At 34.4% G+C, this 16,271-nt stretch overlaps 3 protein-coding genes across 10 annotated transcripts in view; 2 read left to right on the top strand and 1 right to left on the bottom strand.

Moving 5' to 3' along the window:
• The first annotated feature begins 204 nt into the window (after positions 1–204).
• LOC117317749 (zinc finger protein 28-like) lies at positions 205–4,066 on the top strand. Its single transcript, XM_033872662.1, has 3 exons — positions 205–308; positions 1,241–1,488; positions 2,113–4,066. Exon 3 carries the CDS (start codon positions 2,473–2,475, stop codon positions 3,502–3,504), a length of 1,032 nt encoding a protein of 343 aa, XP_033728553.1. The 5' UTR covers positions 205–308; positions 1,241–1,488; positions 2,113–2,472; the 3' UTR covers positions 3,505–4,066.
• Positions 4,067–6,925: 2,859 nt separating this feature from the next.
• On the bottom strand, positions 6,926–12,938 carry LOC117318139. Its single transcript, XM_033873157.1, has 3 exons — positions 12,806–12,938; positions 10,339–10,424; positions 6,926–9,423 (listed from the first exon to the last, which is right to left on the bottom strand). Exons 1-3 carry the CDS (start codon positions 12,902–12,904, stop codon positions 9,273–9,275), a joined length of 336 nt encoding a protein of 111 aa, XP_033729048.1. The 5' UTR covers positions 12,905–12,938; the 3' UTR covers positions 6,926–9,272.
• A 235-nt stretch (positions 12,939–13,173) lies between these two features.
• The window catches only part of LOC117318138 (tetratricopeptide repeat protein 25-like), a 35,269-nt gene continuing 32,171 nt past the window's right edge, over positions 13,174–16,271 (top strand). For 4 of the 8 annotated variants that reach the window (XM_033873152.1, XM_033873150.1, XM_033873148.1 and 1 more), the window contains exons 1-4: positions 13,174–13,454; positions 14,155–14,286; positions 14,760–14,913; positions 15,712–15,773. In XM_033873152.1, coding sequence (XP_033729043.1) covers positions 13,311–13,454; positions 14,155–14,286; positions 14,760–14,913; positions 15,712–15,773 — 492 coding nt within the window. In that variant the 5' untranslated portion in view covers positions 13,174–13,310. The remainder of the gene's footprint in view (positions 13,455–14,154; positions 14,287–14,759; positions 14,914–15,711; positions 15,774–16,271) is intronic. The other 4 variants (XM_033873155.1, XM_033873153.1, XM_033873154.1 and 1 more) reach the window with 3 other exon arrangements.

Below are 16,271 nucleotides of genomic sequence, written 5' to 3'. Positions count from 1 at the left end.
ACATGTAATTTGTTGTAGAATTAGCTTGACACAACTTTATAAAACTGTAATTCTTAATTCATTTCCAACTGACATAATTTAAAGATGATATACTCACAGGTTTTGCAACAAATGAGAAATGAAATTTTCACTAATGAAGTGAAGGTTACTGCAGTAGCGGTATTATAATTATCCGGATATTTAGTACCAATGTGTAAGCTTTTGTATTAGGCACAGTCTTTATGTTTCCGGTATCCGATCGGACCTCGATTGAGTTGCCTCTGTATTTTGAAAGAATTTAGAATATCAAATTCATGATCAGCAGAAAGGTGAATGTATGCATGTGAAACAAAACATATGCAGGTTTCAGGATTATGATGTTTTTAATTTAGCATGCATATATAAACACCGATAATTGAGAGAATTTACTCGTCTTACTCTTGGCACAGGCGTCTGAAGTTCTGACAGTAAACAGATATAATACCATATAAAAAATACCTCAGTTAACTGTCAGAACTTCAGACGCCTGTGCTCTTGGTCAGTGCTACGTAGCATTTTGATTCATGTTCACAAGTGCCTGTGGTACAGCAAATACACTAAATCTGGTTACACAGAGTTAAAATTTACTCTCGTTTTTTTAAATTTTAACTCTGTGTACCGGTGTTATAATTACCAGATATGCAAGCCTTGGCTAGCGCTACGGCCACGGGTTATCATATACAGACACAGTCAGGGCCAGAGGAAACTCGGGCTATGTACTATACTATAAATGCTAATTTACCACTGGGTTTTCGAATTCTGATAGTAAATCGAGACACAAATCTGTTGGCTATCATACAAGAAAATAAGGATATTGCTAAATAACAAATCAATAGGCCTATATAGACCATTGAAGTTTTGACAGTAAATTGGGATATGAAAATATAGGTTAGTAATATAACCATATTCTTTTTATGTAATATGTACCGTAGGCCTGGTCATTAGATACATATATATAACACATGCTTTCTGTGGTACTACCATCTCAATTTCAGAATGTGTGCTTGGAGTTTATGAAGGATACTAGGCTACATTCACAAAGTTATATTTAGATACGTATACCAGGGCAGAGTTTCCACCATTTGTACTATACAAATAAGTTCGAATCACATGCATCTATGTATATAGCTAGTTAACCGATGTTTCACAGATCTATGTATTTCCTATATGGTTACAATATGTTTAGAAAAAGTCTTGATAATTTTTTTTATATTTTTTACAGGTTCGGCCATATCTAGTCTACCAGTGATTAATAATCAGAGGGACTTGATGCCAGAAACACTTTGTATTTGTATAAGCAGTTTTTATGACTTACGTACATTGTTCATATTGATAACAAGTTATCCGAAGTTTCCTCTGGCCCCGACACCATGTCCAGACTATTGATAATAATCGGAGGCCTTGCAATTGGCTAGTGAAGATGTTGGTGTATGATCCAGTACTGCTTACAGGTGCAAATTGTTTCTATTGGTAAGTAAAGATAATATTTCAACCCAGCATTAGGCATCAATAGAGCATGCCTATTTATAAGCTGTATTGATCACTGACGCTAGAGTAAAGTATTAAAATAATGTGGAACCGGAAAGGACAGAGTTCTGGATGGCCAGGTAGCTCAAATGGTTAGAATGTCTGTCTATAGTTTGGCGGTACTGGGTTCGATTTTTCAGTCTTGTCGCTGCAATTTTTCTATTTAACACTTTTATATACATATACATGTATTATCGGTGAAGTAATATTGACAGTACAGACAACTTAATTGTGAAAATTTTGAGGCAGTCCTCCCCTTTGTCAAGACACAAGTAAATTACAAATGATCACATACAAAGAGCATGGAACAGTTACATAAATCTAGTAGATAAATTTAATGGAGTAGGCAATTATATATAAAAAATACATGTGCTTTGATAAAGATAATGAAATAATAAAATTTGCACAAAAAATAAACAAGAAATTTGAGGATAATTCAGAAATAGAGGTTACCTTTCTTCTGGCTTTATATGCTACCTGGTATATTGATATGACATAGCATGGTAAATTGTATACATATATTAATATGATAATTATATGAAAAAATAAAAATATATTTTGTTTTAGGATATAGGACTCCCTATATTGGGTAGAAAGCATCAATTGGAATAACGGTGGGATATAGTAAAGGTAACAAAACGAAAACTTATGGTGAGTGATGACAACTCTACTGAAGAGACCCAGCTACATATACAACTTACAAGTCAGGAAGATGAGAACACTCCAGACATCTGTTAGACTACACAACAGAAGAGGACTAAAGTTTCCAAACCCAGCTGTGAGGTTTAGCACAAAAGCTGAAAAATTTCTCATCATCTCTGATCAGCATTTGGTAATGGAACATTTTCACAAACAGTACTCCAGTTCAATAACGACGAAGATGATTTGATGTGAAAAATTTGTGCGGAAAAGTTTAGACTTGAAATTATGGAATTAAATTCACACATGAAAACCATGCATAGCCATAGCATTACACACATAAATGAATGTGATGTGTGTAAAAAAACTTTTAAACTTGCATCAACTCTACGGCATCATAAACGACTACACACAGGTAAAAATGTTATCAAGTGCAATCATTGTGAACGTGTGTTTGTTCATTCTGGTCATTTTAAAAATCATCGTCACCAACATGCAGGTGAAAAATTATTTAAATGTGAACTTTGCTCAAAAATGTACATGCATAAGCACACCCTGAGACAACATCAAGCGATAATCCATGGCTCTAGACTAGAGTGTGAATTTTGTGGGCTTAAATTCATTGAGATGAGGACCCTGGTCAGTCATCACAAAACTCATGCAGACAAATCATGTTATACATGTGTTATTTGCAAGAAAACATTTAAGAGAATTGAATTGTTGATCAGTCATTGTGAGTCTGAACATAAGGACAATTCGGACATTTTACCAGCATTGGATGTGGTGTTGGGAGTACAAAGTGTAGATGTTTCCGAGTCCAACAATTCTCTCAAGTGTGACCACTGTGGTAAAGTCTTCAAGCAAGCATCAAATCTAAAGCAACATTATCGAATACATACTGGGGAAAATCTGCTGAAGTGTGAATATTGTGAGAGGACATTTAATCATTCCGGTCATTTAAGGGACCACATGAGACGACACAAAGGAGAAAAAGTATTTCAATGTAAAATCTGTCCTAAAGCGTTCACTTGTTCAACAGGTTTGACCCAGCACAGCAAAATCCACAACATTCTTGAGTCTGACGATTCTCTCAAATGTGACCGCTGTGGGAAAGTTTTCAAACAGGCATCAAATCTTCATCACCATTATCGGTTACATACTGGGAAAAATCTGCTCAAATGCAAATACTGTGAAAGGACGTTCAACCATTCTGGTCATTTACAAGACCACATGAGGCGACATCGCGGAGAAAAGCTATTTCAGTGTGAAAATCTGTCAAAAATCCTTCACATGTTCTCCTGGTTTGACTCAGCATTATAAAATACACAAGAGTGGTAAACCTGCACACTCTCAGTGTGAAGTTTGTGGTAAAACTTTTACCGAACTAGGTACTCTGAAAACTCATTTACGTAAGCATACAGGACTAAAAAACTTTGAATGCAAAATTTGTCAGAAGACTTACACATATTCTAGTGGCCTTTCTTATCATATGAAGCTACATGACACAGGTGGGAAATCATTTACATGTGAACTTTGTGGGAAGGTGTTCAGACACGCCACAAATCTCTCGAGCCATCACTTAACACATACAGAACAGCGACCATATTCATGTGATGTATGCCAGATGACATTCAAACACAAGTGTAGTTTAAAAAAACATTCTATAATACATACTGGTGTGAAACCATACAAGTGCACAGTTTGTTTGCAGACGTTTAGACGATCTGACAGTCTGATCAGACATAAGAAAATCCATCCAGATTAAGACATTTGAAATTGCACAGCTCAACTTATTTATTTGCAAATATCCTGTTCTCAGATTTGTCAACATACAGTTTTTAGTTTGGTGTACGTTCACCAAAATTAAAGTCCATTTACCTTATTTAGCTCTGTTGTTATAATTGGTACCTTCTCATTACACAGGCCAGGTCAGGAACTTTGCGAAAGTTCTCAGCTATCCTTCCAACATTATTACACTTGGATTGGGGCCGCGGTGGCCGAGTGGTTAAGTTGTCCCGACACTTAATCACTAGCCCTCCACCTCTGGGTGGCGAGTTCGAAACCCAAGTAAGGCAGTTGCCTGGTCGGTGGTTTTTCTCCCGGTACTCCGGCTTTCCTCCACCTCCAAAACCAGGCACGTCCTTAAATGACCCTGGCTGTTAATAGGACATTAAATAAAAACAAACAAACACTTGGATTTATATTAATGTATCATACGTATACATACACAGTGTCATGAACCTTATGGGTTGGTAATTTGGGTCAAAGTTTATTTGTCCCATGATCATACCACCAAAAATGCAGTCACAACCAATATTTTTAACTTTAAACATTTTCCTGATTTAAGTAAAGTACAGGTACATGTAGTTCTTTACCAAATTTTAAAAAGCTACTTTGCATATATGTCAAGCAATCACAGTTTTTTCAAGTAATGTACTTTTCGGTACAAATGTATTTTTTGTATTATATAAAAAGAATTTACATTTGTAATGGAGTTGTAAGATCTTCAGTCCATATTGGTGAGCACCTGTTAATTTCGGTATGAACACCTACATCTGTATGTGAAAATAAGTTTATTTGTTGGGTTTATCACCCCATGAACAGCCAGGGTCTTTTTTAGACGAGGTCTCCTTGTAGTAGTTGGTGACTACCTCACAGAACAACATACATGAGGCATGTCGCATGCCATCCAGAGCAATTAGGGTAAAGTGTCTTGCCCAAGGACACAACCATATGACACTCATTGACAGCACAGACAGTATTTAGCTCGTTACTTATAACTTCCCGAGAAAAGCAAACTGACATTGGTAGGGAACGCTCTAACCAACTGAGCTATCACTTCCCCTTGTGAAATAGGATGCATCTGCATACCAATACTAATACAGGGTTCCAATGTGTAAAAATCTTTACAACACTTCTTCTCAGTAACCAAGAGCACTAGGTTTATGCTAAAAGGCGCCATATGAGTATCATGCTAGGATAACTGATTATAAAGTTTAATTTAATTTGTTCAAATGAAAGGCATTGACCTACATTCAAAGTCACATATAGGAAATATATAAGAAACTTTGAACACCTTCCCATTAAACCAATTGCTTCTTGACTTCAAAATGGATATGTTTTTCTTTGTCCAATCAGTTTGAAATTAAGCCATTTCAGCTCTGGTTTTGTCTGCTATAGCCTGCAGCATTACTATACTAGTGTCAGTATAAATGTATAGTTAACATATTATTCAGCTCTTAAATGGAATTATTACTAATTAACTAAAAAGACTGCTATCACAAGAATAACACATTTCTAGATTAATATCTATAGTAATTAGCTATATATATGTCAGCTGTTAACATATACCGGTATATCAGGCCAGGCTTGACAGAAGGGACATAACTCAGAAATTTTTCAAACTTTTGAAGCATTATTTTGTTCTGCTATAAATATTTAAACATTGCATTGATACAAATGACTATACCATTACCCATGCAACAAACATGTAGGAGTAAGATGATTTATTAATAATTATCAAAATACAATCATTATGAATCATGTTTATGAAGAATTTAAAAAAAAAAAAAAAAAATCTGCATTTGAAAGCTCATGCAAGTTCACAGTCATGATTTGATTCAAAGTGTATATATGGGCTCCCTGGTCCTTCTTGCAGCATACATGTAAATACATGTGTGGTACATGTCAATATTACTAATGCAGTAGAATGGTGCATGTCTGAACACAATACATATATTCAAATGCTTAGTTAATACCTGAATTCATGTACTAATTTTAGTTTTGTTTTAAATCACATATCATATCAGACCTTCTGGTAATTAGACAGCTGAAACGTTCACTTATATCAAATGATCCTTTGAGCATTTTGTTATGCGACACTCCAGTATTGTACTAGTACTAATACTGTTGTCAGTGATTTGGAACAATTAAGTCAATGCAATATCTTTTTTAGAAAACAACTTTTAATAAATTGTTATGAACAATAAATAAATTTTAATTTAAAATGGATCCTCCTTATATGTTCAATGTTCATTATAAGAACAAGAGGCCTAGCTATATAGACTGCCTGCATTGTTCACCTGTATAGTGCATGTGTATTACGAAAAAAATCATAAAATTCTCATTTATTTTTTGTATTACATTGCAAACATTTGGTACATACAGGAACCCATCTGTGTTCTTAGTGTTTATTGATAAGACATCAATTGGCTAAATTACAATACAACCCTCAGAAAGCAATGTTAGAACTTGGGTGTCAATCAAATTATAATTTATCATCATATATATAACTCGCTTCACTGTACAGAGACACAGGTACTTGGGGTTAGGAACTAAAGTTATAATGGAATTGTCCAATTTTAATTTGTAACATCATTTCTTGTCTATTAATGCACCGATACAACATTGGAATCGATTATAAAGCGCTTTTTAAAAAAACACCCGTTTCTGGTTGTTATAATATAGAGTTTATATTATAACAACCAGAAACGGGTGTTTTTTTAAAAAGCGCTTTATAATCGATTCCAATGTTGTATCGGTGCATAAATAGACAAGAAATGATGTTACAAATTAAAATTGGACAATTCCATTATAACTTTAGTTCCTGACCCCAAGTACCTGTGTACAGAGATAGAATGGGTTGAATCCCAATTCCTTCATTGTTTATAAAAAGTTATTTTCAAACTTACAGTTTCTATAAAAGATACCAGTACATGTTTGTGTATTTCATAGAAATATAGTCCCTACAAAATGCATCATGCATCAGTCTTAAAATATGGAGGAAAAATAATGTCTGTAAGCGATCGTAAAAGAAATTGCTTGATGTTTTGATTAAAACAACTGTTTTGCCTTAAAAAAAAAAGAAGTATATATCACTTCAAGAACATTTTTGTTTCTATATATGCAGCATCATCAATATTCACAATGACTTTCAGAAAAAAATATTTCTTACATATAGGACGGTAGGACCCTATGATACATCTTGCACCACGTGCACAATCATCATCAATGGTATCAAATTCTAAAAAAAATATCCAGATCTTTAGAAAATGAAGTACATGTATTGTACATGTATGTACATGTATTTAAAATATAAAGGAATCTTGACATTAATGTGTCTTTGCATTGTATTTGCCATGTTTGTTAACAGGTTAGTTGCTTATATATACAATAATGTACATTCCTTTGCTACATTTTCCTTATTTACCCATTGATAAGTGTCTCATAACATTGTCAATATTGTACACAGAGTCTGTTAATTATACAGCATTTCATCTCTACTCTACAGCAGTTGTACATGCATGTTTTTTTCAACACAGTAACTATACAGGGCAAGTTCCATCTATGTCAGCAAGTGCTGTAACGTTTCTTCACTGTCACATCATGATCACAGTTCCACTGACACTTGCATCACAGACGTCTGTATCTTCACCATCACATCACAGCTCCACATATAATGAAGTTACAATCATATCACAGATGCCCGTATCCTCACCATCACATCACAGCTCCACTGACACTGGTACAGATGCCCGTATCCTCACCATCACATCACAGCTCCACTGACACTGGTACAGATGCCCGTATCCTCACCATCACATCACAGCTCCACTGACACTGGTACAGATGCCCGTATCCTCACCATCACATCACAGCTCCACTGACACTGGTACAGATGCCCGTATCCTCACCATCACATCACAGCTCCACTGACACTGGTACAGATGCCCGTATCCTCACCATACCATCACATCACAGCTCCACTGACACTGGTACAGATGCCCGTATCCTCACCATCACATCACAGCTCCACTGACACTGGTACAGATGCCCGTATCCTCACCATCACATCACAGCTCCACTGACACTGGTACAGATGCCCGTATCCTCACCATCACATCACAGCTCCACTGACACTGGTACAGATGCCCGTATCCTCACCATCACATCACAGCTCCACTGACACTGGTACAGATGCCCGTATCCTCACCATCACATCACAGCTCCACTGACACTGGTACAGATGCCCGTATCCTCACCATCACATCACAGCTCCACTGACACTGGTACAGATGCCCGTATCCTCACCATCACATCACAGCTCCACTGACACTGGTACAGATGCCCGTATCCTCACCATCACATCACAGCTCCACTGACACTGGTACAGATGCCCGTATCCTCACCATCACATCACAGCTCCACTGACACTGGTACAGATGCCCGTATCCTCACCATCACATCACAGCTCCACTGACACTGGTACAGATGCCCGTATCCTCACCATCACATCACAGCTCCACTGACACTGGTACAGATGCCCGTATCCTCACCATCACATCACAGCTCCACTGACACTGGTACAGATGCCCGTATCCTCACCATCACATCACAGCTCCATGCACTGACACTGGTACAGATGCCTGTATCCTCACCGTCACATCACAGCTCCACAGTGAAGTTACAATCATATCACAGATGTCCGTATCAAGTAATACTACATGTACAGTAATTATATTTTACTACTGATCAGTGGAATGACCAATAATATATTTTTTTAATTTAATTAAATCTAGATGCAGGCACCTGTGATACAGTTGTGTACCTCTGTTCACACTAGTTCTAACACACATATATATACTTGTACATGTACAATGTATTTGTCACTTGTTCAATGCTCATACTGTATAAACTTGTGGACCTGGACTTTTCAAGTGTTAAATTTATATAGCTTGCAAAGAGCATGTATATTTGACATATATAGACCAAATAAATGAAATAAAGCTATATACAGTTATCTTTGAATTTATATGCTGTAATATCTTAAATTAAAAAAAAAAGGGTGCTGGAAATAATTATAGAAAGCCCTTTAAAATATTTATAATTTCTATGGATGTATTATGTATACAAACAGTTGTATACAGGATTATATATTCAGTTGTATATTGTTTTCAGATGAAAATTGATTTTATAGCAAATATATAACAACTATGACAAACAGACCATGATGAACAAGTATACAAAGGCAAACAGAACTGCTACTGCATAAACAGTTTAACATGTTAACTTCATTGGGTCCTTTAGTGTCAGGTTTGCTGCAGGCCTATTGCGGTTATCTGTTTTGGTGTCAGGACTTCAGCAGCATGCTCCGCCTGCCAAGCGGAAAGTCTTTCTGCCCCAAACTCTGCTGACAGCTTGTCCAGTTTTGCTTGTGATTTATCAACCTCCTTGTTCATCCTATAACGTTAAAAGTTGAAGTTCTTATAATACACTGCCATATATCACATAATGTAGAACTTAATGAAATGATGGCGTAAGAATTTTTAATCTGACAAGGGATTTATATTATCATGTACATGTACATACAAAATTACAATTCCTAATTAACTAAAACAGTCAATAGTGAGATGTTGACTTAAGTGTTCTGATTAATCAATCTAATCAATAATGTCATTTTAGCTCTGATTAAGGCAAATGGATCATGATTTTTATGATTGATCATATGTTTGATTACAATATGGAAATTTTCATAATAATAATAATAATAATAAATAAATGAACAAAACCACTCATAAATTTAAAGCAAAACATGCATTATAATATAGCGGTATATGCGTTTAATATATCCACTGCATTTTCCCCCATTTTCATTAATGTTTCCCTTTCTGTTTATGATAGATTAATAATTGGATCTCGATTAATGTTTGAGAAATTTTGATAATCGATCATGGATTCCGAACACTGATATTGACCCATTTAACCTTAAGTCAGAGTTTTCTCTGGCCTTGACACCATGTCCTACACCTGACATTGTGTTAGGGCCAGAGAAAACTTGGGCTACCATTAACCTTGAATTATATGACCTTCAATATCAGTTACATTAAAACATCCATGACAAGCCATCTAGGATTGACGACAAATGCCATGTTATCAGATGTATATGAGAAACATGTTTCCCCAACATTGTTAATGTATGTAACTATCAAATGTTTAGAGCTTGTACCATAAATTCAGATTTATTGATGGATACAAAAGGTTTTAATTCATTAGGCTCCTTATAATTAATTAATGAAATGATAGAATAGGTTTAATTTGATCAGAAGATATTTTCTACAAAATTAATGTGGAATTTTAAAGCAAAATATGTGTTACCTTCTGCTCTCTGCGATAGCTCTATCAAAGAAATTTGAAGTCCGGACATCATCAATATCCTCAGTGGCATCCATCTGTCCATTTTCCTGTAAAAGTGAAGCCATATATTACATTTTATAGATAATCATTTTATTCACAAAGACAATATAAAGTTTATTATTTAATATAATTCCCCTCTTGTTGTTGGTGTGAGGTCTTTTTATGTCAATTGCCATTTTGATATTTCATTATGCATATATGTCTGTAATTATAATATATACAATGTATATATAATATATATATTATATATCAAAAGAAATGATACAAAAGCAGACTAAACTGAAGGGTTTTGATGTTAATATTGCCTTTTTAAACTGTTTTCGGGCCAATTTAACTGTTAACAGGAAGACTAAGAAACTGCTTAAAACTGCTAACATCACTGAGCGGTTAAAACTAAGGAACTGCTAATGAAATGCCTTACACTTTGACTTGGATGCATATGCACTATACGCATATATTGGCGGTACAAGCAAGATCAGAAAATAGAAACAGACCAGTTGTCAATTACAGGGCTATAAACTGACACTTTAAAACAATCAAGTTATTTATACTAACTGAAGGCCACTTTTGATCATAAAACCCAGCCTGGCTACTAGCACAGATGTACAATAATTATGTGATCCATGATTGTGTATTAAAAGAACATGTACTGCAAACCATTCTGCTTAGTGGTCTGACAGGAATGTAATTAGGGTATATACTAATATACAGTAATCCATCGTTTGAGCCATAGGAACCATGGCATATATTTTATCCTTCCCATGTATGGAGTTTTTGATTTTTTTAACCCTAATTCAGACAAAATTTTAAAAAAATACATGTAAAAAATTGATTTTTTGTAAATAGTTTAATTCAGTAATCTATATCATCGTATCTGGTGGCCATGCAGGTATAGCTACTTGGAAAATGAAAGTAAATTGTTTCCCTTGCTACTATTCATGTATATTGAATGAGCAAATTGGGTATGTGCCTAATTGGGAGTCGGGCTCCCTTCATGGGGCTTGGCAGTCTGGGAAATAGTTGTAAATCCTTTAAATTGCTACATGCCCTAATTGACTGAATTAAAATTAATTTGAATCACATACTGCTGCATCCTTTGGGTCAGGAACTGAAAGACAGATCGGAAATGGAAAAATATTACGAAATGAGTGTTTTTACTAAAATATCGGGTAATCATGGTGATTGATTCTGGTCCTTTGAACCTTTTCCTCTCTTATTAGTATTACAAAATAAGACTAACACTTAGACAAAACGATATAATAACTAGTTGACTTAAGTGTACTCCAATAATATTAGAGGTTTACACGACAGGAAACTTTTGACAGGCTGTCATGTCGCAATATCCACCAATGTAATCAGGTGGAATAAGACCTCATATAACAGGGGTTAATCCAGGATTTGGGGAAAACTACCCATTATGAAATTTAGGGGAAATGAATGGCCGCAAAGTCTTGAATTATTCTTTAAATTTTAACATTTTACGGCTATTCTTTGCTATTATTCTTACATATTTCAAAAAAATTTTAGGGGTTTCCCCTGTTTCGGAGACTTTTCCCCCTGTTTTATGTGATTTTTTCTTGATGGGGAATTTGTTTTTGTTCAAAGGGGAAACACCATCAGTGGGGAATACTACCTAATTACGGTAGTAAAATCGGACTAGATTAACCTCTGTATACGTATAGGAGTAACTTAAGTGAAGATATGTATCAATTACTTTAATTGAATATCTAGTTTTATCAGGATAAAGAAGAAACCATATGGATTATTTTTTAACATATTCTGATGGCATGAGGCCTGAGATAGACTATGCAGTGGTAGATCCAGTGGGACATATTTTTACATTGTATATGATTGGGCAACTGTTCACACTCCTAAGTATATCACCGTGTAAAACATCTAGCATTGTTGGAGTAGAGGTATCACATCTTCGTTAGACAAGGCGTCTGATTTATACGTAACGTTACTCTCAAAGGACGTTCGTGGAGCGGTGCGGTGTACCTAATGAGTGACCAGGGAGTGTCCAGGGACATTTTGCACGCCCAGGAATTCGTAATTGAAGATTTTTTTTATTATTTTTTTCTGTAACATACTTATGAGACCATTATCTAACACCATGCAAAATTTCACTTCGATCGAATGATTGCATAATACGGAAATGCACCTCATGCCATCAAAATCTGTGTCAAAAATCAATCCATATGGTTTCTGCTAGAGTACAGTTTTCTCTGACACCATGCCTGGTGTACACAGTACATCCACAGGGCCACGTCACTATCGCATCGTTTTGTAAACACTTTTAAAATACCTGGTATGTCTGTTTACCCCGACTCTTCCAGCTGACTATATAGCTAATAGCTGCTGGCTATTTGTAAGGCCAGTCAACTGAAATCTGATTTAGACTAATGTAAAGATATTAACAAGAACCCACTTTTTGTTGCTGGTAATGTTCGGTTATGAAGTCTTCGAGACTTTTTCCATTCGAGTCATTATTTTCGTTCGGCGTCTGCTTCTTGTCGCTGTCCGCCATTTTCAAACAAATCAAGATATGCGGAGCTGATGGAAATAGTTTCGTACGTTTAAATTTTACGTGACATGCATTGCAATTTAGAAAAGAAACGTTGTTTTTTTATTTAACCATTATTTTTGATGCCACAATATGTTTGCAATTAAACAAAATAAATCGGAGGTTTACATTCTGTATTTGGTTTGTTACCAATAACAACAAATGTTCGGAGCCTTTCTAGTTTCTTATGTAGATGGCTGGATAAAATCCGATACAAATTAATTTTTGCAGGTGCCCGTACAGCGCACCCTAGCGGTAGTTTAGCTTAGTTACAGGGCTATCATTATAATTACGTCGAGGTAAAATTTGATAATTAGATTAGATCTATTGTACTAGATCCAATTAACGGAGAACAAAAGACCTAACGACAATGCCAGGTCGAAGGAAAGGCCGAGACGACAGCGACATGGGTTCGGAAAGAGAAGAGACGGGGTCTTTTGAGACCTTACGCGATGAAGGGATGTATTTCGTGCACGTTAAACAATGGCAGAAGGCAGTTGAGAGTTTCACTCGGGTACTGATGTGTTTTCATTTCTAATTTCCTAGTCTTAGGGAGGCCAATTAACGTTTTAAAGATTAGTTAATTGATCGGCTTAAAGAGGAACGGCCATTTTGTATTGTACTGTAGCTATGTATTATAGTAAGCCTAACTTATGGATAATAACATAATTCGATTTAGGAGAGTTAATTCTTAATCCAATCTGGTTTATAAAGGATAAAGAACGTGTGAAATTGACATGATATCTAAGTGAAAATGTTATATACAAATGAAAAAGTTTGTTAACTCATAAAGAGAGAATACGGAAAGGACCTGTATAGGCTTAGCCTGTTGTCCAATCCACTTTATATCTAAAATCTATCTCTATTATGAAATATTGTAAATGCTTGATTGAATAAAATATTTTGAAATGAAAGAGAGAATAAATGTTAATTTCAGCTAGGTTGAATTAATTGTTTCTGATTCTGTAATCAGACGGTTAAATTCTAGCTGTTGTTTTAGTGGACTTTTCAGAAACATTGCATAAGTATATATATATAGTATGGTAAAAATTAGCCTTTGGTAATATATACTTAAATTTGTCCAAAAACTTCATAAGTTTAACAAACATGTAGATACTGCAGTCACTGCTCATGATCATGTCATTTTTACTTCATATGTAAGTTTTTGAAGTACATAACATTTGATGACATAATATGCTTTAATAATTCTACAGGCATCTGATATGAACCCAGAGGATAATGTGGTGTTGGTTACTCGTGCAAAATGTCATCTACAGCTCGGCATGGCTGATAATGCTCTGGTTGATGCAGAGCAGGCTCTCTCTAACGATAAAGATTACATCATGGTAAGTTGACATGTCCAAGAAAGTCAGGCATCTACCTTGTAAAATTTCAGGTTTTGAATAAAAGAACTATATAGATGTCTCAAATATGGTATTAAGATTGATGGGAAAAATAATAAATGCTTATATGTATATGCGTTGCTGTATCTGTATTATCAGAAATTGAGAAGGATGGTCACTTTGAAAATATACTGGTGAGCTGGTTTTAAAAATATCGATTATTCATTTTGTAAGGAATTTTAGTTTAGGAAAAACTATCAATTTAAAGATGCAATATTTATTTGGTAAATAAATAAAATTTTAACTTATCATAATTGTGTTAAATTGAAGATTATATATTGATCTGTTTAAAGTATACATTTAAAAGGGAAACCTATTCATGCATGCTCAAACAATGTGGGATGAATTTGAATGGATTTTTATTCACTGTTTACAATAAATATATAAGTGACATTTAATTTTTTTTCTATTTTCAGGGTTTATTGATGAAAGCAGAAGCTCTTTACCAGTTGGGACACTTTGAGACTGCCTTGGTTTTCTTTCATCGAGGTCATAAGTTGCGTCAGGAGCGAGGGGAGTTCCGACTGGGCATTCAGAAAGCACAAGAAGCAATAAACAATAGCATAGGAAGTTAGTAACTAAGCTATTATTAATCAAGTTTGATCATAAACTATTTACTATACTCAGACTGTTCCATCTAATGTGATTACATATGCAGATAAACAGAAACCAATCACTGCCATGCTTCCAAATATGGTGATGCATGCACAGTTAAATTAAGTAATATATTCAGTTGCTATGACCAAAGTGAATTGGTGTTGAGCCATTAAAAAAATTATTTCCCTAAACATGCATACTATATGAAACAAAAGTGAGTTCGATCATTAGCCAATATAGTTTCTGATCGAATTCATTTATTATATTTGAAATTTATCTAATTTTTTAAAACATAATGTGTGGTATTGTGTTAGAAATTGCTTCATTTTGATAATTAAAAAAAAAAATCCTGTGATACATATGTACATAAAATTGTGTACACATTGAGACGTTATTGCTACACAGATAATTAGATGTGGGTTTTAGTATATTATCATTTACTGTAAACATGCTACTTATGGCACACTCAAATTTTAGCACATTTTACCAATTTTTAAAAGATCAGCGCATTGATAAATGGAAAAGGTTTTATTATTTATGATCAGTTCATTGATATACCTCAACTTTAATGACTTTTTTTTTGAAAAATCACATGGCAGTCGAGCATAACAATAAGCTCATCTTCTAGAAACGAAATATCCAGAATAAAAAACATTTTCATGAGTTAATGTGTGTTATTTTTAACAAAAGAATTATCCAAGCCCATTAAATAGTACAGACGATAAATGAACAGATACCTATTTTTTAACACATATTCTTTTATGGTTTAAGGTCCTTCTTCAGTGAAACTTGATACAACAGGTGACCTATCCTTCTTCGATAAACAAGACAATGTAAGTATTATTTATTTTTACTAACTGTTCTATATAATCAGATATGTAAATAATTATTATCAATTATATGGTAAACATATTAGATTTTATCTGCTGAAATGAAAAGTTGTTAAAACATAAAGCTATATATATATTTTAAAATATATATTGATATTTTTATGTATTTAATGTGTACCTGACATTGTAGAAATGTTGTAGACGGTTTTTTGCACAAAAAATATCTAATTCTATTAAGTAGACTGCACAATTAGAAAACATGTAAAGTATATCTTCTTTATGCTTGATAATGTATACCTGGTACCTGTTCATATAAATGTATTACATAAATTCATGACACTGTTTCACACCATATCAGTTGAGAATTCACCATATTTGAATCTATGGTATGTCATCAAAGAAAGTTTATGCAGAATCAATTATGCTGTGTCCTTTCACCAATCCATGTAGTATTTCATGTGTTTTTTTTCTTGTTTTAATTAATTCAGAGCAACTAATAAG

The sequence above is a fragment of the Pecten maximus genome, chromosome 19 (assembly GCF_902652985.1).
Source record: "Pecten maximus chromosome 19, xPecMax1.1, whole genome shotgun sequence".
Classification (NCBI taxonomy): Eukaryota; Metazoa; Mollusca; class Bivalvia; order Pectinida; family Pectinidae; genus Pecten; species Pecten maximus.
Note: the sequence above shows the minus strand (reverse complement) of the source record. Positions and strands in the feature narration are given on the sequence as shown.

What these genes read in the sequence shown, in the direction of transcription:
- LOC117317749 (XM_033872662.1), top strand. Translation starts at nt 2,473, where the DNA reads ATGGAATTAAATTCACACATGAAAACCATGCATAGCCATAGCATTACA.
- LOC117318139 (XM_033873157.1), bottom strand. Translation starts at nt 12,904, where the DNA reads ATGGCGGACAGCGACAAGAAGCAGACGCCGAACGAAAATAATGACTCG. An exon ending in AACATTACCAGCAACAAAAA is followed by an intron (nt 10,425 to 12,805) that starts GTGGGTTCTTGT and finishes TCACTTTTACAG; the next exon opens with GAAAATGGACAGATGGATGC. An exon ending in GCTATCGCAGAGAGCAGAAG is followed by an intron (nt 9,424 to 10,338) that starts GTAACACATATT and finishes TTAACGTTATAG; the next exon opens with GATGAACAAGGAGGTTGATA.